This window comes from Crocodylus siamensis, chromosome 14 (genome assembly GCF_052110815.1).
Source record: "Crocodylus siamensis isolate JL-2025a chromosome 14, ASM5211081v1, whole genome shotgun sequence".
Lineage (NCBI taxonomy): Eukaryota > Metazoa > Chordata > Crocodylia > Crocodylidae > Crocodylus > Crocodylus siamensis.
This window is the reverse complement of record NC_143408.1, coordinates 24,826,882-24,849,956: the sequence shown is the minus strand read 5'-3', so window position 1 is coordinate 24,849,956 and position 23,075 is coordinate 24,826,882. Positions and strand designations below refer to the sequence as shown.

Genomic DNA, 23,075 nt, shown 5'->3' with positions numbered 1-23,075 from the left:
TGCCCCATGAAAAAAAAACATTAGCACATTTTATCCCACTTAGCTCAGAGTGACTGGAAGCAGGACATGGGATGTGTGTGTCTGTAAGATCCTGGGACAAAAGGCTTTATCCTGGGCATAGACAACATCTATTTAGAGCCCCTGTGACTCCTTATATAACTGCATTGTACAAAAAGGTTTTAAATAAAGCTCAGGTAAGATCAAGAGGCTGTGATGTGAGCAAGGGAGGTTTAGTTTACATATTACAAAAAACTTTCTCAAGAGGAGGGTAGTAAAGCAGGTTACCCAGAGAGTGGAGTCTCCATCCTTGGAGGTTTTTAAAACCCAGGTAGACAAAGCCTTGGCTGGGATGTTTTAATTGGGGCTGGTCCTGCTTTGAGCAGATGGTTGGACTAGATGTGACCTCCTGAGGTCCCTGCTCACCCTCATTTTCTGTGGGTCTGTGATCAGACCCTGGTTTTGAAAGGGCCTCATTTGTTAGGAGAGGAGTTACTGGTGTTACCAGGACAAGTGTTAATACAAATTACAAATTAAAGGAGTGCTACAGTGATATGCAAAATTCAGTTAATTTTAAAGGAGAAATATCACACATTTTTAGGGAGTAGAGGCCTCACAGAGCGTGGGAAACTGTATCTAATTAAAACCCCATTGACATGAATGAAAGACTTTCACTGACTACAGTGATCCTCAGACCAGGTCCTATCTCACCTACCCATCTATGAAGTGTTAGTTAACCAAGTGCCTGCTGTTACTAAGCTTTAACAGTAAAAAGGATATTACACTGCACAAATTGGCAGTGAATATTGCTATGCAAAATGTGGCTAATAATGCCACGTTGTTTGAGAACAAATGTGGTGGATCCTGTTGCTGAACAGGAGGAACGCACTAGGCAGATAGGCTTTGTTTTCTTTCATCCTGATTTTCTTTAGGGAAAATAATTGAAAAATAATAGAAGTGTGTTATTAATGTTGTAATATGTATATGATTGATTCCCTTTATTTGTTACATTTTCACATGTATTCAATAAATAAGACTTATTTAATAAATTTAATGTATTGCAAAATGGTACAAGCAGGACCATGATCCTCCCCTCCCATTGAAGCTTTCTGGGGCCAGGCGCTTGGTGGCAGCCTATAAGTACATCAGGAATATGCATCAGGATCTGGGGGAACACCTGTTTACCAGAGCACCCCCAGGGATGACAAGGTCCTATGGTCACAAACTCCTGCAAGGCCATTTTAGACTGAACATAAGGAAAAAAATTCTTCACTGTCTGAGCCCCCAAGGCCTGAAACAGACTGCAGCCAGAGGTGGTGCAAGCACCAACTCTGGACACTTTCAAGAATCAGCTGAATGCTTATATTGCTGGGATCCTTTGACCCTAGTTGACTTCGTGCCCTCAGGAGGTCACCCTCCCTTCCAGCACAAATATCTATGAAATCTATAAAGTCTATGAAATCTTAAATGAGGCTTCTTTTCTGCCTGATTCGGTTTATTGTAGAACGAGGGATGTGGTCCCGGCACGTAATTTTGGAGGCCACGTCATTTAGAGCAGTGAATGGGAGGTCTGAAAACAGGAAGTCGCGACCCCCTAAGCTCTGGGCTGCTACTGATTTATCATGCAGCACTAGTGGACAGCCACTTTAGTAGAAATTTGGCTCGTTAGTCTTCAGAAATGTACCCTCAAGTCCAGTGTTCAGAAGTCCCCTATGCCTTCAAGCTTCAGCTCTAGGAGAGGGAGAGTAACACCTGCCTGTTTCTAGTGTGCGCAGGGAAGATTGATTAATATTCATGCAGCAGAGTTATGATAAAAGGATAAGTTGGGAAGTTTGTTTAAAGGACTCTGCCAACTCTCCCTCTCCATGTTCCTTCCACCACGCAGCTTCAGAAAGGGAATCAGTACCTCCTCAATTTTTTTCTGTGGCCGTGTTTTTCATAGGAAATGTTATAGTATTTCGACAAAAACAAAACAGAAAAAAACCCAACTGGTTTTCTTTTTCAAATGGAGGACATTTTCGTTTAATGGGGCTTGAAGTGTTTACAGGTGTTTCCTCATGGGTTCATATTTAGTGACCCCAGGGACCTAAAGATTCTCGTAAGGCAGGAGAAAACACTGAGCTCACACTTGTGTTTTAAAAGTGTTGAACATGAAAGGGCCAGATTGTCACCAGGGGTAAACTGGCGCAGCTCTGAGGCAAGTAGTCATGTCGATTTACACTAGCTGAAGTCTGGCCTCAGTTAGGCACATCTTAAACCCAAGAGAAGATCCAAATCTTATTCAAAGGTTTTCCTGCTGTAGAACCCCACAGGCCTGTTTTGCACACCTCACTCAGAGAAAACTCCCATCGGCCGCCGGTTCTGGGTCTTCATATTTGTTTAAAAAATGTTTAGGTGATCCACGGTGTTTCTTATGCATAATATCTTCCAGAACCCCCTGGCCTTGGAGAAACTGTATAATGTGGTGAAGAATAACACAGAGTAAAGGAAAATATAAAAGTTCTTGTGGTTGGAGGATGTGATGACATCACACACACAGCGGGAACTCAGGGCTTTTAAAAAGCTGAAAGAAACATCCTGACAGGCAGTTATCACATCCCTTGTACAGGAGTAAAACACATTTAGCAATTAAAAAGCCAACCCATCTTCTGCAAAGAGAAAAGGCTCCATCCCGCCACAGAATATGCACTGGCAAAAATGTAAGTGAGTTCTGATTGCCTTTGTTTTTCGTAACTACAATGAAAAATAATGATCATATGAATACTGTCGCTAAGTCAGCATCAGACTAGCACAGGAGATCAGACCATAGTCACTTATTGAGACATGTACAGCTTAAGAAAGACAAATATTAAGATGTGTGATGCTAATTTTCCAGCCTGGATAGTAACACAGGACAGCATCACTGCTTTGTTGCTGTTAATCATTCTGAATCAAATGGAAGACTATGATTCATAAAAACAGTAACAGGATACAAGGTATTCTATCAAAGATCATAGTGGTTATTTACCACAGAATTTTCCTTTTAAAAGTGAAACCTGTGATAAATCTTATTTTTGTATCTGGTTTTATGTAAACACAACTTTTTACCATGAATTATATCATCCAGTCAGGGGACTATCAATTTATTTCAATATCTCAACTTGCAAATTATGCTCATATGTTTAAGGCTAGATCCTCAATAGGAAAACAGAAGGGTGCCAATAGGACTAGGCCACAAGTTGAAGAGCTGGTCAATAATTATTACCTTTTATTAAAAATAGACTGTATTGCCAGCCACTCTGTTTATCTTCTTATATACTGCAAATCTTGAAAGAGAGAGTAACCTATTGAAAAAGGTAAGGAATAAACCGGAGTCAAAGCAGTACAGTTATGAGTTAACAGGAAGTAAACATATTGTCATTATAAAAATTGTATCAATGGCTTTGTTTAAAAAAATAATGTCGTGCCATTTGGCGGCACTTTTCTCAGGGAATTTAGTGATTGCTGTCATACAGGTAGAATTTGCTCCTTTTCTTTCCTTCTTTTATTCTCACCATGCATATTTCTATAGGTAGTATTTGTTTTTGCAACTGTGAGGATATCCTCTACCCCACCGTACTCTACGCTATTTATTTAACCGGTACTAAAGCATACCTGAGTGGAAAGGACTAATTTTGTAAACATTTTTCAGTGATTTGACTAACATGGAATAAAAATGAAGCTTCTTTTCCATTCTGTTATAGATGAAAGATTATACAAAAACCAGTTTTATGTACATCTATTATTTTGAGGTAATCAACAATTATGCACGTTTTCTTTGGATCACAAATGTAAATATTTTTCCTTTGTCTTGGAATTTTTTTGGAGGGAAGCGGGGGGTAGCAAGAATCACTTTTATAATTATGCTATGGGCTACAAAATCAAGTAGCAAGGAAATATTAACACATTGGAGTGCTTCAGCGATTTATTTCTTCTCATCTTTCCCAATCTTAATAATCATTGGTGCATTTGGTGTGGAACTGGGGTTTTAAAAATGTGTTGCAAAAGATTAGCTTCTGTGCATCTTAGCTTTTAGGTACAAGAAGGGCATGTATTCAAGGTTTAATGGCTTTGGTAGTCAGAATGACCAGCCATGCCGAATGCTATGGTATGTGATTTAGATGCATACGTAACTTTTTCAAAGGTGAACAAGAATTGCAGGCCTAGGTCAGGGGAGATGACTGCAATATGAAGAGTTGGGTGCTTCCTTCTGGCAGCCTGCAGACAATGCAGCCTCTGCGCAATACCTTCCCCAAGTTCCATCCCCAGAGCGCCTCATTACTTTTCAAACCTAGACTCAATTATTATAGCAATACTTCCTGGATATGTTAAGAAGTAGCAAGTACCTTGATAGGTTTCCCTAACTAGGGAAAACTTTTCACAACAAGCAATAAAGTGGCCAGTGGACGTGCTATAATTCTGTCCAGTCCAGATAAGTGTTGTGGGTGGCTAGCTGAGTTCTGGTTTGCAGTGATGATTTTTGCTACTGATATTTTATTGTATGCCTAAGTACATATTAGGGTACGGAAACCTATGGTTTACCCTTGTTTAAATCTAAATTAATAGTTACTTTCTAGAAGTGAAGCCCCTGAATTTTTAATAAGCTCACCACCTCCTGTTTCAGTGTAATATGGAGTTAACTGCTTTAGTTTTCTCTGGAGGGAGGAAGAAGCCTCAAGTGGTTAGGAAACTAGGCTAGGGTTCAGGAAATCTGAGATCCCTTCCTTGCTATACCACAGTCTTGCAGTGCTCCGATGGATGAGTCACTTAATCTCTCTGGGCCTTGTTTCCTCCCTGACAAATGGGGACAATACTTCCCTGCCTTACAGAAATGCTTAAATACAAGAAGGAGACAGTGAGTTGTTCAGACGTAACAGTAAAACGGGCTGTAGGCGGATAGATAATAATCAGTTTGACGGAGCTGTTTGTCTCTTCCATGCAATTTTGAAGAGCAGATGATGCGTTACCCTAAATGTGAACTTGGAACGTCATGGGGATCGCTCTCTCTTGCTGCATGCACAGTGCTGCACTGCCACTTATCTAAACAATTAGCTTGTCCAAGCTAATAACTCAGGACTCGATCTTATAGACAGCTGTTGGGTTTGGCAGTCTCCATTCTTCAGGTAAATTGCTTTCTTATGAGTTACTCTTATGTTCTGTGATCGTGAAATGTATGTATTGCAGAATCACAGAAAAGGAACAGGGAGAAATACATGTCCGTGGAAAAGTAGCTTTAATCCCAGCCATTATTTCCTAGGGAATTAATCATCTGCTAATGTGGCTACTAAGCAGGATTGAACCTAAAGGAGATAGGGACCCAAATGCCAATGAAAGTCAACGGGATTCTGGCACTTGCCTCTGTAGGATTCCTTTTGCCATTAGTCTCTTAAGGAAAGTCTGTTCAAACCCAAATGCCAAATGCAACTTCAGGTACTTGCTTACCTCAGTGATGAGGATGGAATAAGGACCTGAATAGAATAAATGTAGCTATAGCGACGGACAGCTAGACAGCAAAGCAATACACAAAGACCACTCTTGTATTAAAATTGTCTGGGTAGATTTGCAAATCCTGTCAAGGCCATGGTGCTGAAATGTCATAGCACTTAGGTCAGAGCCAGCAATATTTGCTCAGTCCCTGTATCTAGGGGGAAGATGCCAAGAATGGAATTTGAGAGCTCACCTTAGGTTTTACAGGGAAGCTGGAAAGATGCAGTTTCATAGTTGGTAGGGTCGGAAGGGACCTGAGCAGATCATCGAGTCTGACCCCCTGCCATGGCAGGAAAAAGTACTGGGGTCAAATGACCCTGGCAAGATGTTCATCTAGCCTCCTCTTAAAGACCCCCAGGTTGGGAGCCAGCACCACTTCTCTTGAAAGTTGGTTCCAGATCCTAGCCGCCCTGACCATGAAGTAGCGCCCCCTGATATCTAGCCTAAATCTCCCTTCTGCCAGCTTGTGACTGTTATTCCTGGTCACTCCTGGCGGTGCTCGGGGGAACAGGGACTCCCCCAATGCCTGCTGGTCCCCTCTGACTAGTTTGTAACAGGACACTAGATCCCCCTCAGCCTTCTCTTTTGGAGGCTGAACAGGTTCAGGTCCCGTAGCCTCTCCTTGTAGGGCCTGCCCTGCTGCCCCCGATCATGGGAGTGGCCTCCTCTGGACCCTCTCCATGCTGTCCACATCCCTCCTGAAGTGCGGCGCCCAGAACTGGACGCAGTACTCCAGCTGCGGCCTGACCGGTGCCGCACAGAGGGGGAGGATCACCTCCCTGGATCTGCTCGAGGTGCATTTGTGGATGCATGACAAGGTACGGCTGGCCTTCCTGACCGCATCCTCGCACTGTCGGCCCATGTTCATTTTGGCATCAATGATGACTCCAAGATCTTTTTCTGCCTCTGCACTGATGAGAAGGGAGTTCCCCAGCCTGTAGGTATGCTGCTGGCTCTTCCTCCCCAGGTGCAGCACCTTGCACTTGTCAGTGTTGAAACCCATCTTGTTCTCATCCGCTCACCCCTGTAACCTGTCTAGGTCCGACTGCAGCCTATTCCTCCCTTCTAGTGTGCCCACATCCCCCCGCAGTCTGAAAGGAAAAGAACTTGAGAACAGTAAGAAGTACAACAGGAATGGTACCAGCCCCACTTGTTTCCCAGCTCTAAGGGATTGAAGGCCACAAGAATGACACAAGATTTAAATACATGTGCGCTGATTTGAAGGGAATTGTCTTACGGCTGCTGTTTATTATTAGTGTCACAGCAGAGGTTTAAGCCAGGCCAGGAGTCCTTTGTGCTAAGCACTATATAGATGCACTGCAGAAAACTCATCCTTGCCCTAACCAGCTCACAGCCTAAGACCTGAGCCTCCAAGGACTTCTGCACAAGCTGTGCTTTCTTCACGGGTAGCAGTGCCCTTGAAGTCCTTGCACAGACAGTGTACGCGCCTCTGCAACCATGGGGCCCAGTGCATCACTTTTGCAGACTAAGTGCAGTGTAGCATGAAAGAATCCCCACCCACGGCAGAATACAGTTGACTGTTAGGAGTTTCCCATGTTTTTGCAGGAATCGGAGTCTGGTCAATGGATTCAAACCCTTGTTATAGCTCTAACTTGATCAAAATTAACAGCCACAGAGTGGGGAAAATGCTGCTCCCTCTTTTTCGGTGATTTTTTGGGGGGAATAGCTTTAATGGCTTATTTGATTTACAGGTAAGATTTTTCCAAAGTTTTGGTGATAAAGTTTTAAAAAGCACTGAAGTGATGTGGGAACCAATGCAGTCCATCAATCTCAGGCTCCTAAATCATGTAGGCATGCAAAATAGAATTTCTAAAGCCTCTACATTCAGTGGAATTTCAATGGGAGCTGCAGGCTTAATTTCCCTAGGCACCTTTAAAATGATTTTTTAAATCACATGAAGCTTTTACTGCACATAACAACAGATTTGAGGTTTTAGACACCCTTCGAAAGTATTAGATAACGAGACTGAAAGCTGAAACTGCCATGTGTTGCGTCTTGTGAGTCCTAGATTTGGTAAAAACACTCTGGGAAACATGGATAGGACAAGAATCAAGCACGTGGGTGTTGCAAAACCCAGGTGTCAGGCTCTGTGAATGACCATATTAGCAATTAAGTGGAAATCTTGTTCTACTAAAATGGAAACGCTACTGTGGGCTATCGATAGGTATTAGGAGGTGGGGGATGAAACGCACAGGCCAGTCACTTTTCATAAGCAGATCTCAGTTTTCTCTATAATGTGGGTTCTGAGTTTCTGAAAGCTGGACATTTTTTACTGACTCCTGTTGGCTTCAGTGGACCCCGCATCAGACCCTGAATGTCCGCAGGTGTTTTCTAGCTGCTCTCTGCAGCGGTGAAAGCAGCAGGTGTCTTTGGCAGGCACTCCACATGGGTCCCTGTGTCTCATCAGAGGGTCCTGTAAGTTTAGCGTCCATCAGTATAAAAGCAAAGCTAAGATCGCTTTTGTGGCTCTGCATCAACTTCTTGTAATCACTGGAACGGGTGCCCAGGCCTTTCACTTTGTTTTCCATCAGACAGACTGGACAAAAGCTTTCTCACAGAACCAGAGGTGAACAACCTGTAAAAAGCAGGATTCTCACGAATCTGAGTAGTTAGTAGGCTCAAACGGTGGAGCAGAAGACAGGACTGATCGGAAGCTGCATGAGCTAAAGCAAAGTTTATTCCTTGCTGCTCCTTACAATGCCACTAATCACGTTATTCAAAACCAGTGTAAGCATGAACACAATAAAGATATCGGGCATAATTCTTTTATCACTTGTGCTACTTTACCTTTGGGTAACTCCACTGACTTCAGTGGTTGCTGCTCATTCATTCCAGTGGACAAGAGATTGGAATCAGTCCCAATCAAACATGATCAATAAATGCACGGTTGCATTTGAGGTAGGTTCAATGTTTGGTTTATTGATTCGCAGTGTTAATTAGGCTCAACAGTCCCCAGCATTCATGTCCTCATGTTTTGCAATGAACCACCACTTTGGTACCTTAGCTTTTGCTCAAAGGGAATTTTTTTTAAATTGTAGAGCAAACACTCTGCTTAGATGTTTGCTTAGCGCTTTGCAGTTAACTAAATGTTTATTGAAATACCCACCCCTATTGTGACCAACAATGCATGCCATAATCCACTCCTAACCAGCTCTAATTGTCAGCATTGCTTATAATAATACTGTAATGCTTCATGGGAAATTGAGAATGTGACCCATACTCAGAAGCTGCTGCGTGTTTGCTCTTGTGAACAGGCTATAACATGCAGAGATGTGGCTCTGGGTCATGTTATCGCAGCGTTCCAGGAGAAACAGGCACGTCCATGTCAGTCAGACAACCTACTGACAGAGTGGTAAATCAATGGATAATTCTCTTCCATGAAGTTCTGTCACTTAAATGCAATGAAGAGAGAATATTCATGCTTGATATCCTCTGTTGTCTAGTGGGACATTAGCCAGGTCAGTTAGTAACCTGCCTCCAGCTCCATCAGAGCATGTGGTTTTGGTCTGGGTCTGAAACCAGTGGGCGTGCTTACATCAGACATTTACTGAGGACTTGACAAATTAGCTCCACAGTAAAACGTCACTGTCTAACCATGCGGTACTATTAGGATGGAGTTATTTAGCACCCATGCAGCGTTATTAGGATGGAGTTATAGTACTGCCAAACACAAGTACTATTCTATGGTGGAGTTATTTACTCTGCTGCACTGCACATGTAGATGCTGGCATAGCTGGCTGGGGTACATGGGTGCTTCAGTGCAGGGCTGCTTGCTGGCTAGTCCCACACTGAACCACCCTTGTGCCCCAGCCAGCCCCTCCACAGCTCCTCCGCAGCCGGGCCATGCTACCCCAGCTCAATGTCCTGCAGTTCTGGGCACATATGTAAATGCTGCACCTGGGAGCAATAAACTCCATCACAAACTGCACTGGAGTTTATTCCATTGCACTAATTTCACATGTAGGCTTGCCCAGTGATGCTTATCCTGGTTCTTCTTCAGGCTTAAAAAGGAAGGTTGGTACCAATAGAACAAAGGACTAAATCCTGGTCCCCGTCTCATGGTGGAAGCATGTGGGTAGGCTTTTTAGGATATTCCTTCTCTGGACTGCTCAGATTGTAAGGCAGAAGGGGCTAAGGCATGCCGTGGCCAATGAAGCCACTAAGGGAAGACGGAATCGGAGTAAATAAACTTCCTGGAGTGGCCTGTAAGAAGTGTATTTCATCAGCGTGAGATGCTTTTCACTGAGGTCTGTGGGACTTGGTCAGAAAGGATCACTGTGAATCAGAATATCAGGAACACAAAAAGAACCATGTTGGCTGTCACAGATGTCTGTACCACATGCTGAACCCTTTCCAGCACCTGCTAAACCCAAAACTGCAACTGTCTGAAAATAGCATTGTTAGTTTGAATAATCAATATAAAAATATTTAAAGACCTCTGAAAGGGATTGACTCTCCAAGGCCAATGTAAAGCAAAGATGTGAACAAGGATGATACAAGGTTTATAGTGTTATATAACTACTGCTGAATTGACATCGGTATCTTACTGTAAGCAGGCAGTGATTTAGAATCAGTGCATCAGGCTTGTATATACATAGCTTAGTGTAGTTTCTTTTCTTTTCTTTAAAAAAAACAAAACACAAACCTAGCGCTCTCTGTGCCTGACAAAGGTGTCAGCAGTTGCTTTGTACAATTCAGTTTTCAAGACTGGAGCCAAAAAAGTCAGATTGGTTTGTTAATCGAACGCCTGGATCTTTTTTATTAGTCACGTAACTGTTTGCTTTTCTCTGTTAGTGCAAATAAGAAAATATTTCCATTGTATTTTTTCTGTAGTCTTTTTTATTATATTGAAGAGGTAACCGGAAAGGAAAAAAATATTTACACTAGTTGTGCTGATAAATTGATAAGCTTGTCATGTAAAGAAACACTAAATCTTCTGAAACTCTGAGAAGTGTGTCACTTGCTGTTGTAGGCAGCCAGGCATGCAAAAACCCTTACAGATCAGCAATGTATTTCAAAGTGAAAATTGCCATGATGGGAAACTAGTCTAAAAGGACAGAGGTTTGGTCCATGTGTCATATACGTATGCAGGGCAGTGAGGGCATTCAGTGATCTGAATCTTTTTTTCTGCCTTGGGCCATGCAATTTTCAGATAGCTGTTCTTATTCACTTCTCATCTTAGCAATAATTATAGCTGGAATGCTGGAAACTGAGTGGTACAGGAGTTTGGTTTTAAGTCTTATGAAAAAGTATTTTAAGAAAATCACAGTCTCAGTGCCAGTTTAAAAGCACCAGCATGCATGTTGGGGTTGATTATTAAGAAGGAAAGCTCCTAAAAAGGCTCCATGGGGGAAACCCCACACACAGAATCAGGTGCTGGCAAATCTTTGAGCAAAGTATTATAACTTCTCACTCAGCAGTTTGATAATGTTGGGCTCGGAGCTATGGCAATACCTCAAATAAATACTCCTCAGCACAGGGCGACAAAAGGAATTGAAGACTAAAATATACAAAATCACTGCTGGAGCCATTAATCTGCCCAGCTTTTCTCTCCTCTTTGCCAAGGTATCTAGTACAATGTGTTCTCAAGGCTCTTGCAAACCCATGATCCAGGCTTTGGGCCTGCTCCCAGCAAAGTGAATGGCAAGATTCCCACTGACTTCATTGCCAAGACTTATACTGGCTTCAGTGCCAGCAAGGCCAGTCTGATTTTTTCCCCAAGAATAAGTGCAAGAAGAGAAGAAGTGGAAAACAGTTAAATGTGTCAACCTTGATTAGTCTTAGATCATAATAGTCTTCAGTAGGGACCTAATACAAAACCTGCTGCTGCTGGTGGAAGGACCCACCATGTCTTCAGTCAGCTTAATCCCTAAGTACTCCCTCTTATTCCATTAGTGCCTGGCCTGGGAGGGCTCTTCAGAGACCTGAAGTGAAACAATATTGACTTTTTTTGTCTTTGTCTCTTGCCTGTTTGTCCCAAGTTCTAGTGGGGTGAGTGAACTGAGCTTGCAGTAATCTCCATCCACTGTTTGAGCGATAGCTCAGCATTCTCAGGATAGTTCTCTGAGCTAGGTGTTTGTCAGGATTGGTGCCAAATGTTCCACAAAACGACGAGTGATGACATTGCCAAACAAACCCCTGGAGGTTTGCTTCTGCTGGTGTAAGAAGAGGCAGGCTCACTAGAGCAATAACGACATGCAGAAATCTTGCTAACATTCCCTCTGGCTGTGATGGACTCTGGATTAGACCTGCAGATATTTGTACTGTTTTGACTGCTAAAAACAGCTGCTAACCTGGGTTAAAAGCTTGGGAAGCAAGATTTATAGCTGTTTTGCATTGTGGGAGCCCTGTCAAGCCGCTGAAACAGTGTAAATGAACCTGGGCCATTTGTTTGCATTCGTCTTCTCAGTTTTGCTAAGCCTTTTTATTTATTTTTCTTGAATATATTCACATGCATCTTTGTGCCCACACAGCACCTAACACAGTCAATCACCGAGAAGCCTCCTTTGAAGAGTGTAGAGCCAGGGCTCCTTTATTTTTTAAACAAAACTTGCACCCGAAGCTGAGGAATGCAATGCCCATGCTTGTTTAAGTGAGAAAAGTACCTGACTTTGTAGAACATCACCTTTCCTCACGTTGCTTTTCATTTCTAACCATCCTCTTTCTTTGCTTTGCCCAACACCAAAGCAAGGAATCATTTTTTCTGCCACTCTTCTATAAGGCTCAGACACCATGTGCCCCCAAGCAGTCAAAAAGCAGCTGCACCAGCTTTATTTTTATTTCTGGAGGTCAGCTCTGGGGGAACCGAAATACTTTCTGCAGACTTGGTCACATTTGTTCAGGTTTTCTGGTTATTCTGCTAAAACAGGAAGCTCTGAATTGGTATATTTATCAGCCTTTACAGTAAGTGGCTCCTTGTTTTCCCCACAAAGTTGGGGCCGGGTACTGCCCCCTTTACTTAAAGCGAGCAGTGCACTAATCTGCAATGGAGACCTTTGAAATTAGTGGGACTTCTCAGAGCATAAGGCAATGCTCAGTCCCTGCTCAGCTGCAGTCAAGGGCAGAACTCTAGCAAGGTGACATGCAGCATAATAATGGGAGGAGAATATGGCCATCAAAAGGTTCAGGAAATTATAAATTAAATCATTTCTAAATGCAAATAAACCTAATAGACTAGGGAAAGCATCGTGATCATCATTCCCTTCCATTCACTATAATCAGTCTCCAAGTTGTTGATACTGGGAGATTAGTCGTGATATTTCTGGGATGGGAAATGTTTTCTTATTGCTTCTATGGTCCCGTGACGGGCCTGGCTCCTTGATCAGGACACGTCTGCACAACAGCAATTGCAACAACTGCAAATTCACCTCCAACATGGCTACACAACAGCTGCCTGGTGCAGAACCTCTTTTTAGGGAAAGGATGAGAACATTTTAAACCCCTCTTTGGAATGATATCTAGTATCACCACTATTTACAAGAGCCTTTCAACATGTTATGATTAAATGAATTTGGATGCAGCAGCTAGCCCTTCCCACTGAAATGCAGCACTTGGATGAGATTTCCTTGCTGAAGCAGCAATCCATTTATGCATTAGGGAAGGGTAAACAGAAGGGAAGGTCCCAGGCTTGTCCAGGTCTCTAACATGAGTTTAGTTGCTCTTTTAGGGGGGAGAAAAGAAATGCTTGGAATTTAACTTTCAGTGCCATTCTTGAGGCAGCTTTACAACAGCCAAATGTTTGAAGCACTTCTTACATTTTAAGATCAAGACGCACTCATGTCCTGTCCAAGACATGCCAGTCCCCTTCCTGTTAAGTCAATGCTCACTTGCAGCAACAACCTCTTAATAGCAACATTTCCTCTGGTAACAATTTCTGTAGTATGCATTCAGCATCAGTGACAACCGTTTAGGAGCAATGTAGCACTGGGGCACCAACATCTTGAAACTAAGGGGTAGAGAGACTGCATTAGTCCATGAAAGGTTTGTTCAATATTACAGTGAATCCACCTGGGAGTGTGCATCATGGAAAGTCCCTGAAAATCAGTGGAACTTACATGAGCAGAGGATCTGGGCCTCTCTCTTTATACAAACTACAGGTAAAACCAGTGTGGCTTTTAGGGGCCACATTCTTTTCTGGTGGAAATTGGCATAGCTGCTCTGGCTTCGATTGAAGCTATGTCAGGTTTTGCTAGCTGAGAATCTGGCCCAAGAGCTACATACATGTAGAGGAATTCAGCTTTATTCATATCGTGTTCTCCAGCGGAAACAAAGAAACCCATGAAACGCTGATTAAAATGCAGGGTTGATTTGCACAGGCAACAACCTGACTGCGTTTCAGTGGTTGAACTGAAATTATAACAAGGTTTTAGGCAAGTTTGATTTTTACAGCAAATCAGCAGTGTTTTGCCTTCCCCCTTTATTTTTAATTTTGCAAGCAATTAATAACCAGATGCTCTTGTGCAGCAGTGTTCCAGAATGTAAATTGTACATGGGCTGACTGGCACATATTTCAGTAGGGTTCACCAAATTCACTTTTCCAGAACCCCTGGACATCAAGTCCCCACCAGGCCTATGTCTTGCTTAAGTCTCATTTGAGCCTTATTGTCAGGGTGTTGGTAGCACACATATCCTCTGGATTGGGGAGAATTTCATCTGTAAAGAGATCAGGAGGTAGAGGGAGGGAAGGCAAAGTATTAAACCTTTAAAACTTTCTGGGACCTATGTTTTATATCTTAAAACAGAAGAACAAGATAGCCTGTCCAGATATTTCTGCTGCATTTGAAAATTCTGTAATAAATATTAAAACAATTAAAATATCTATTACTTTAACAACATGTATAGACGAGAGAGAAGCAGAATAAACTCAAATCATTTTGTTTCATCTCATGAAGAATATGTTGTATCTTTAAATAAACATTGTTTGGGTTGAATTATATTTTAAATTAAATATTTGATATGGACTTAAGTATATTCAGTTATACTCAAATATACAAGCCGGTCAGAATCTTTAGAAAGGGAATTTATTCAGCTGATGTATTTACAAACCAGAGTTCCTTGGAAGTGCGGCAGCTCACATCTTGATATCAGTGGTTTTATAAATATCATAGCTTCCTGAGTTTTCATAAAATGCAGCCTCCTTGTGCCATTAATTACCCTGAAATTATAGCCTGATAAGGCTCAATAATATCAAGTACTTAAGTACTGTACTTTCCTCTGACTCAAAATGTCACAAGACTTTGTGATAGGCTTTTTCACTGGTTGCCAGCTCAGTTTTTCCAAGTGGATCTCTGCAGTTTATTGGTTTAAACCTGTGATCTGCCATTGTTATACCTGGCTGCAGAGCAAGAAGAAATCAAAGGAGCACTCTGAGAAGCGGGAAGGTTCAAAAGAAAACACCATTAAATTAAGTGGATTGTGTAAGCAGTTAGCTGCCACAATTCACACTCAAGCTAAGCACCTTCCAATCCTGCTGGCAAGCAATAAACAAAACTTCATTAAAAAATGAATGGGACTTCATTCAAGGTAATACAAACAGTGTTCACTATTTCAGAGAGTACTGGAGTGTGTGCTTAGGATGAATTATGTGCTAAGTTATTTTTATACTATGGTCAGTGCTAGGCACCCAACAACCTGTTGTGTTATCCATACATTACAACACAGGGGTCAGATTCTTCCTTTATACACATGTGTTCTTTTATACACATCGATATATATAAAATGCTACATGGATTCACAAGTAGAAGTATATAGTTTATTATATGTATATAGTTTATTATATGTATCTATATGTATATGATGACTTGTGTGTGCACGTGCATATCCACACAGATGTAAATAATGCAGTTTCACATGTATAGTTCATCTCCATGCCCTGGAGGAACACAGCATAATTCTACAGCTTTTGTTGATGTAAAGGTCAGGAATATTGTGCTGTGTAATAGTAATCACTTTTCATGAGTTACCACATCCTCCCTGGCTCTTTAAATGACTAGACTGGTATCTCTATTTGTTTAACAGAATCAGCTCACTATGCACCATGCACAGTGTAACCCAATTCCCATAGTCTTGTTTGGGGGCGGAAGAACCTCTGGGCCTAGCTCTCAGACCTACCCCGATCCTGTGCTCTGCTTAGAGTGCCGTGCTGAGGACTGATCCCCGAGCTTTTGGCCACAGGCTGCTGGGGAACAATGTGATGTGATAGCCATCAGCCAAGACTGATGACTATGAAGCGGGCATAGGTCTGGAGGCTTCCCCTGGCAGCAGGTTGCACTGATTCTCAGGGCAGGGACCTCTGGAGTGGAATGTGTTAAGAGGGCAGACTGCAAGGGAGGGCATGGCACTGGGGCTTTCTGAGGTGGAACTGGGTTTGTGAAGATATTTGAGACAGAAGCAAAGAAAAATAAATGTCATTGCAATATATTTCTCAGCCTCCACTGCAGAGCAGCAGCAGCAGCCCCGACCCTATCAGGGCGTCCGCGTCAAAGAACCTGTGAAGGAGCTCCTGAAGAGGAAGCGTGGGAACCTTCACAATGCCAACACAACCGCAGCGACAACGGTAAGAGGGGAATGAGATGCAAGTGGCAAATTCTTCCGTTCTGTCTGGATGGGAGCTCAGTCCTTGATCCCAGCCTGAGCTAACTGGGTCTGTGGTGACCACTTTTAGCTATCAGACAGGTTTTTGTATCATACACTGAATATAAGGAAAAACTTCTTCATGGTTCGTGCGTCCAGACTCTGGAATAGACTCCCAGTAGGGGTGGTGTATGCACCTACCCTGGAGATCTTCAAAAGGAGACTGGACACACACCTTGCTGGGGTTATTTGACCCCCACAGTCTTTCCTGCCCAGAGCAGGGGTGATCTCATGGGGTCCCGTCTAGCCCTAAACTTCTGTGAATCTGTGAAACACTGAACCTCTTTATCCTATTTTAATTAATTAGACCTCATGACCTCCCAGGAGGTAAGTAAACATTGTTATCCTTGGTCTATTGGCTCAGAAGTGTAAGGGACTGAGCAACTCTCCTGGCGTTGAACTGAGGTTGACATATTCAGTCCATTGCAGGATCCTGCCTCTTGATGGACAGGACAAAGTGATTTTCCCACATGAGTTTGTATCTAGAGGCAGTGTCAGAACTGGGACTAAAACTTGGGAAGTGGATAGTGCACAGGCTGGTACTCGCATCACCAAGCTAGGTATCTGTCCAGGGTTCCCTTTTCATAAATGTGAGGTACACTGATATAATAGGGTCCTGATCCTTCCAAAGAGAAGGATTTTTTCAGGCTCTTTTGAAAATACAATCTTAAAATACCATCTTAAAATGCGTGCAAAATTTCTTGCATGCATACCAGCCTCTGGCTTCAGTCCATCCGATAAGTTCGCCACAGAGTTTGTTTTCCTGCTTCACAGTTGGCAGAAACTTCTACCTGTTATGAAGTAAAACAGGTACCAGACATCTTCTGCTCTGTAGAAAACATCCAAGTAAAGCATGAAAATTTTAAAAGCTACTAAAACCGTTAGAAAGACGGTTCTCTAGCTACTTCTTCCTTAGCCTTAGGTTAAGTGCATTCGTTCTTCCAAAAGAAAACACTTTGACTGGCTCCTCACTGAAAATGAAACTCCTTTTGTGGAACAGAGCAGCACAGCAAACCTCAGTGCCACAGATCTTGCACTTGGCCTCTGTATGAGGTTGTGCTTCACCCTGGAGCAGTTGCCAGTGTTTGTTCTCATATTTATTTGGCTAATGCGCAACTGGTATGCTGAGCCAAGCAGGTGCAATGAAGCATTGAATGGGAATGAATTTATTGTATTGATACTTCAGGCTTGGGCAAATGTTTCTCAGGAGAGATTGGGTTGAACAGTTACAGCAATAACTGCTATCTAAATGTTCTTTTCTGTTTTCCAGGTGGTTTTGCCCCATCAGCCACTACCATCCTATTCACCCATTGGTAATGCTTCCAAACGATTCTTTCCATTTGCTTATCCGCTTATTTTCAAGCCAGGCCTTTGGTTGATGTTTTGAATAATTCTAATCTTCTTTTACAGGCCAGCCTTGCATCGACATGGATGTCACAGCCTCTGCTTTGCCAGTTACTGAGGAAGGGGCATTGTGTTCTGGTTGGCTCTCCCAGCCTTCTCCTGCATCCCTTCAGCCCTTAACTCAGTGGACGACTTACCCAGATTACGTGTCACACGAAGCAGTCAGCTGCCCATATACAGCAGACATGTATGTTCAGCCGATGTGTCCCAGTTACACACTTGTTGGACCATCGTCAGTTCTGACTTACACCTCTCAGCCCCTGATCACCAACTTTGCGGTAAGCTGAAGATGCCACAAGTGAACAAAAGCCAAAATAGTTTCCCATAAAAACTGTGAGAAGCCTCTGATTTAATTGATATCTAAATTTACCCTTATTTCTTCGGTGGCTTTGCACCCATGCTGCATTCCCACATATTATCAAGAGATGTTTCTGCAGTAAAAGTTTCAGAAGTGGCACTGGAAAATCAGACCTATTTTCTTTTGCCAGAAGTAAATTTGAAGGGAGGATAGTTCAGAGGGAGAATACACCCTCAGTGCAACTGTCACAGGAACTATCTTTTCATGGTCTGAATCTCCCATGTGGTTCTCTATGTGAACTACAACTTCCAGTCGGTATTTTGTCTAATGTGATTCCCTCTCTGCTTGACCCTTAAAATTAAGGGGGATTATTCTGAGAATCATTATGGTTTGAAAGGGATGAAAAAAAGTGACTGCGCTGAAGTCGGACAGTATCCAATTTTCTCAACAAAGCTTTCATTTTCCAAGCTCCCACAAAGCCTGCAGCACTTACCACCTAATTAACGCACAAGCCATTCTGCATTGTTCTCTTGAGGCCTTATCCAACCAGCTGCCATTGAAGTCAATAGTGTGATTGCCCCTGATTTCACCAGGAGCTAGATCCGGCCCATAAGCAATTTTTATCTTAGGAGAATATCGTTTGCAGTGGGAAAAGAATAATGGCAAGCAATAAAGTTCTGTTGCTATCAGATCTAGCTTAATGGGGATTCCTATGGCTTTGATTCATGGTGCACAAGAAGGTACAATTACAGTGAACCATAAATTATCATCTCCTGTTCAGATGCATAGAATATCAGCTATCAAATACACAATGGGCTCTGTTGTCTGGACAGTCCCATAGGGCAGAATTGCACTTGAACTTCTGGACTGAGTGTTCAGCTAGTGCTTCAACCTTTATTGTTCATTAGGATTTTTTAAAATAAAAATAAAACCATTCTGTGAAGTCAGGCAAAACTTTTCCTGTGAACTCTTCAAAAACCATAGCTTTTGTGTTCAGGGCCAATGTAATTTGTGAATTGGAGTCTGATTTCTGGTTGAAGCAAATGAAATGCTTGTTTTCCTTTTGTTTGCCTTTCTGAAAAAGGAGATGAAGTTCTGTCTGGATTGTCACAGACTGATCCTCCCTTCTTCCACCCACTTCTTCCTCCATTTTGCAGTTCAGCCACTGAACTGAAAAATTCAGGATCTCCTGGACTTCATTACCAGAGGGATTGTGTTTTCCCTAGCCAACCGAGTTATGCTTAACTGTATTTAGGAGTCGGTTGACATGATGCTGACCATGACTGTTTAACCTAGAGAAGGACAAGATGTGTTCAGCATTCTGGCTGTGTCTACACATTCAATTAATGTGCCTTAGGTAATGCTCATTAAATCTAGTACCGGCATTGTGGGGTACTGGAAAGATGCGTTTTAGCTTATTTTAATGTGCATTAGGTAAAGAGCACTTTTTGGGGGGTGATGCTTTGATGCACATTAAAATAGGCTAATGTGCATGAAAGCACACATGTAGATGTGCCCTCTGTTGCTTACATGGCACATCCTATTCATACACTCACATGCTAACAGGGCACTGTCAAACAGGCAGCCTGTCCTAATCATGAACTGACAGCCCTGTAAGCTCACAAGAATCAAGGTGGACAGGAGGATAGAAAGATGGTGGGAGCACAGTTTGCACAAGTGTGTTCAGCAGTGTGTGATCCCACCTGTTGTGGCTTCCTGGTAGATGGGTTTTTAAAAGAGTTGCATCTCCCATTCTCATCTCCATGGGCACCTACACAAAGACAGGGAAAGGAGTGCTGGCAGCAAAACTGAGAAGCTCTTACTTTGATCTCTTTTGTACTTAACAGCCCAGAAGCACCACTCCAGCTGTGGTGCCTCAGCTGGAGGTGACAGACCAACAAGCACCTCTGACCTATTTCCCGTGGCCGCAACCCATCTCGGCATTACCTACATCAACCCTGCAGTATCAGCCAGCTTCCTCCACGCTTCCTGGGCCACAGTTTGTCCCACTTCCCATTTCCATCCCAGAGCCAGCCCCACAGGAACTGGAGGACGCGAGAAGAGTAATCAGCACACTGCCCATTGAAAAGCTGCTGCTAGAAGATGACGACAACGATACGTATGTTTTAAATAACACTCTCTCTGTCGAAGGGCTTTAAAGTCATGTATTTGGGGCCTGATGCTGCTTTCCTTGCTCACCCAAAACTTCAACTTGCAACACAAGTTTTGAGTGTAGAAGAAAAGTAGCTTTGGGCCATTTCTTTTCTTCTTAAGATGTTCCTGGCATTCCCCATTACTGTTCCCTTAGTATGAAAATTGAACTTGCAGTGAAATTCCCCTGTATGCAGAGGACAAGGCTTACGCATCATTAATGTGCTTACCATATTAACGTTTTCAAATCGAGTGCTAGAGGTACGTAGATTTGGTGTTCGCTGTCAGCCCGGGGTGAATTTCATCCTGGGATGTGCAGGGTGGTCTCAAACTGACACAGGTGTTTTGGTAGCACGTTTGCTAATGCTGTAGTCCCCTTTTGTAGCATGTGGTAAGACACGCTTGCCTACAAAAGTATTAGCAGGTTTACTTTGCGGGTCTATTTTCTAGAGCTCTGCCTAAATATTACGTAGATCTATTTTTGCTTTGTTCACTCCACCAACTCCACTGCCACCCTTAAGTTGTTTCAAAAAGGGTCAGTTATAGTGCTGGGCCTGAAATGACATATCCTTGTAACTAGACCGCCTTTGGAAAATATTTATTCTACGTTTAGGAATAGTTCCACTCCTGTGTAAGCACAACTCGGTAGCCAAGCAGAAGGCTGATATGAGAAACACAACTGCTGCGACTTGGGCCTGTGCTGAGATGCAGCCGGTGCTCTGTATTGCTGCAGAGCTGCCCCCAAAGAATTGGGCACTTGCATCCTGATTTCATTCACCGAACATGGTGACCAAATTCTCAGACGCCTTTTGACCCAGAGCTACAGAATCAGCCCAGAGCTGTTACACAGCAGTGAAGTATTTCCATGTGAAATGTTTCCCCATAACATTAGTGCATGGCTTTTCTGTAGTGACACAAAGAACAGACCCTGGGCCCATACCAGCCAAGGGGAGTTCTGCAAGGTGCAGCTCCACGACAGAAGGTCGTGGAAATAAATGACCTGCTAAAATCAGGCGCTTGGTGTTTCAACAAAGTGCAGGCAGGTGGCAATGCAGGCAGCTGGCAGCACTGCAGTTCTTTCTCTTCCTCTTGAGCCTTAGCCACTGGAATGATGATATATCATCATGATGTATGATACAACATCCCCTGAAACTGGGGATGGGTCACGTTAAATACCACAGCTGTTGAGGCCTCTAATGTATCTTATCAATATTCCTAGTATTTGAGAGTCTTTTAAAGTCATGGGCCTGAACAGCACCATCATGCTGGTTTATTTTTCTTCCCTGGAAAGCGAGCAGCATGCACTTCTCCCTGTAATGCAGTTGTAAAGAGCATTTTTGGTGTTCAATGGCACCATGCCACAGACCAAGATCCTTGCAGGAGGCTGTATCTCTTTTAGCATTTGCTAATTTTTTCTTGGATTTCCAAGGGGACTCCCAGCTGATGAACACAATTTCTCTGGGTTTTTCTGCTTCACAAAGCCCAGGATCTTCAGATGATTCTATATTTGGAAGAACATTTTGGACTGAATTTATTCAAAGGGCTGCTCCCTCACACTGTCATGAACTGGTGTCCAGTGCTCCATTTCTTAACCAGGCAATATTTCAAATGGCATCTCAGATTTTGCCTGAGTAAGGACTACAGGATGAGGTTGAAAGTCCATAAGAATTTCAAAGCAGGTTTCAAAATTAACTATTGACAAATCTAAAGGATTTAAGCATCAGATCATATCAGCGATCATAAAGTTGTCTGAAAACTGCAGTCATTTTGGCTTATTGATGATATTAGTGGCTTAAATTTGCAGAAAAACCCAGCAAAGAAATTAACTAGCAGAGGCTTGGTTCACCACTGTTTACTCCAGGTTTGCAATGACAGCCAAGTTATCCTGGTCTAGGACTGGGGTGACACAGTTGTGAATCAGACCTGAGGTTGCTACAATTTGTGTTAACCTTCTTTGAGTTTCTTGTATGTAAAATCCCCTGGTGTGTACACAGTGATGATGTGTTGTCTGTGAATTTCTTTCTGGGTTGTTCTGTTAAATGAAAAAAAAAAGAAAAAAAACCTCAATAAAGATCTACAGTAACTTTTCTATGCCTAGAGTGTTTTCTTTTCCTAGCTGTGGCATTTGGCACACTATAACCATGCTGGTCTGAAATCAATAATGTTAGCTTGATAGCATATTTGCAGAAATGTAAACAGAGATTAGTGATTTGGCTTTGCACTAATTTTTGGAATATAATGTACACTGAACACAGATGCCAAGACCTGAAAGTGGTCTCAAAACCTGGCTCGCTGGAGTAGTCCTTACTCTTGCAAGTCATGCCTCTGTTCATGTTTGTATCATGATGCCTATTATCTCTATCCCTGTAGTGCCTACAGGCTTTCAGTGAGTGTGGGACATGTCACCCCAGCCTCTTTACAAACACATAGCAGGAGATGCCTCCTGTCTTGAAAGGCCTGAACTCTCAACGGGGAAGATAGACAAGTCAAGCGTCTGGGTGGAATAAAGCTGAGAGGTCTGCTGACCTCCAGTCCAGTGATTTTTATCTACCTGCTTGATCCTCACCTCCTAGGGAAGACAGAAAAGATTGGCATGATGGTGCATTAGCAGGATCAGGCCAAACTGCTGGTACAGCTGAAGCTCCGCTGTGAAGCTGTGCAACGTTACCTCGGCAGACAATTGGTCTGTGTAATATCTCTGTATGCACTTTGGACCCTGATTTGTTTCCTTCATATTGTGTCAGCCCTTTTGAAAGCAGATTCCTTTTTGCTAATTTGGCCAAGTTAACTGGCATCCTAATGCAGTTTGATGGATTGATAATGCATTAAGGTTTCAGCACCTTTGTGTTTTTTCTCTTGAGGTTGAAAGTCCACATACTTTAGCTGACGCACTCCCTAACATGGCCCTAGTCCTAATAGCCTTCGTTCCATGCAGACTTCTCCTTATTCTGGCAGAAATAATCTGTGCAAGAAGTGAGGGGGTGTGGGTTATAAATCAGACAAGCAGCTAACCTTTGAAGGCCTTTTCAGACACAGTAGAATATGGGCCTGGAACAAACCATTTGAA

General features: G+C 42.8%; 1 protein-coding gene across 1 annotated transcript; it reads left to right on the top strand.

Moving 5' to 3' along the window:
* Positions 1 to 2,608: 2,608 nt before the first annotated feature.
* On the top strand, positions 2,609 to 22,074 carry POU2AF1 (POU class 2 homeobox associating factor 1). Its single transcript, XM_090027861.1, has 5 exons — positions 2,609 to 2,696; positions 15,951 to 16,078; positions 17,426 to 17,468; positions 17,566 to 17,837; positions 19,705 to 22,074. The coding sequence occupies exons 1-5, from the start codon at positions 2,681 to 2,683 to the stop codon at positions 20,014 to 20,016; spliced, it is 771 nt and encodes a 256-aa protein (XP_089883987.1). The 5' UTR covers positions 2,609 to 2,680; the 3' UTR covers positions 20,017 to 22,074.
* Positions 22,075 to 23,075: the final 1,001 nt, after the last annotated feature.

Coding starts and splice junctions, on each gene's coding strand:
- POU2AF1 (XM_090027861.1), top strand. Junction 17,469..17,565: donor ACCATCCTATTCACCCATTG/GTAATGCTTCCA, acceptor CTTCTTTTACAG/GCCAGCCTTGCATCGACATG. Junction 17,838..19,704: donor CCCTGATCACCAACTTTGCG/GTAAGCTGAAGA, acceptor TGTACTTAACAG/CCCAGAAGCACCACTCCAGC.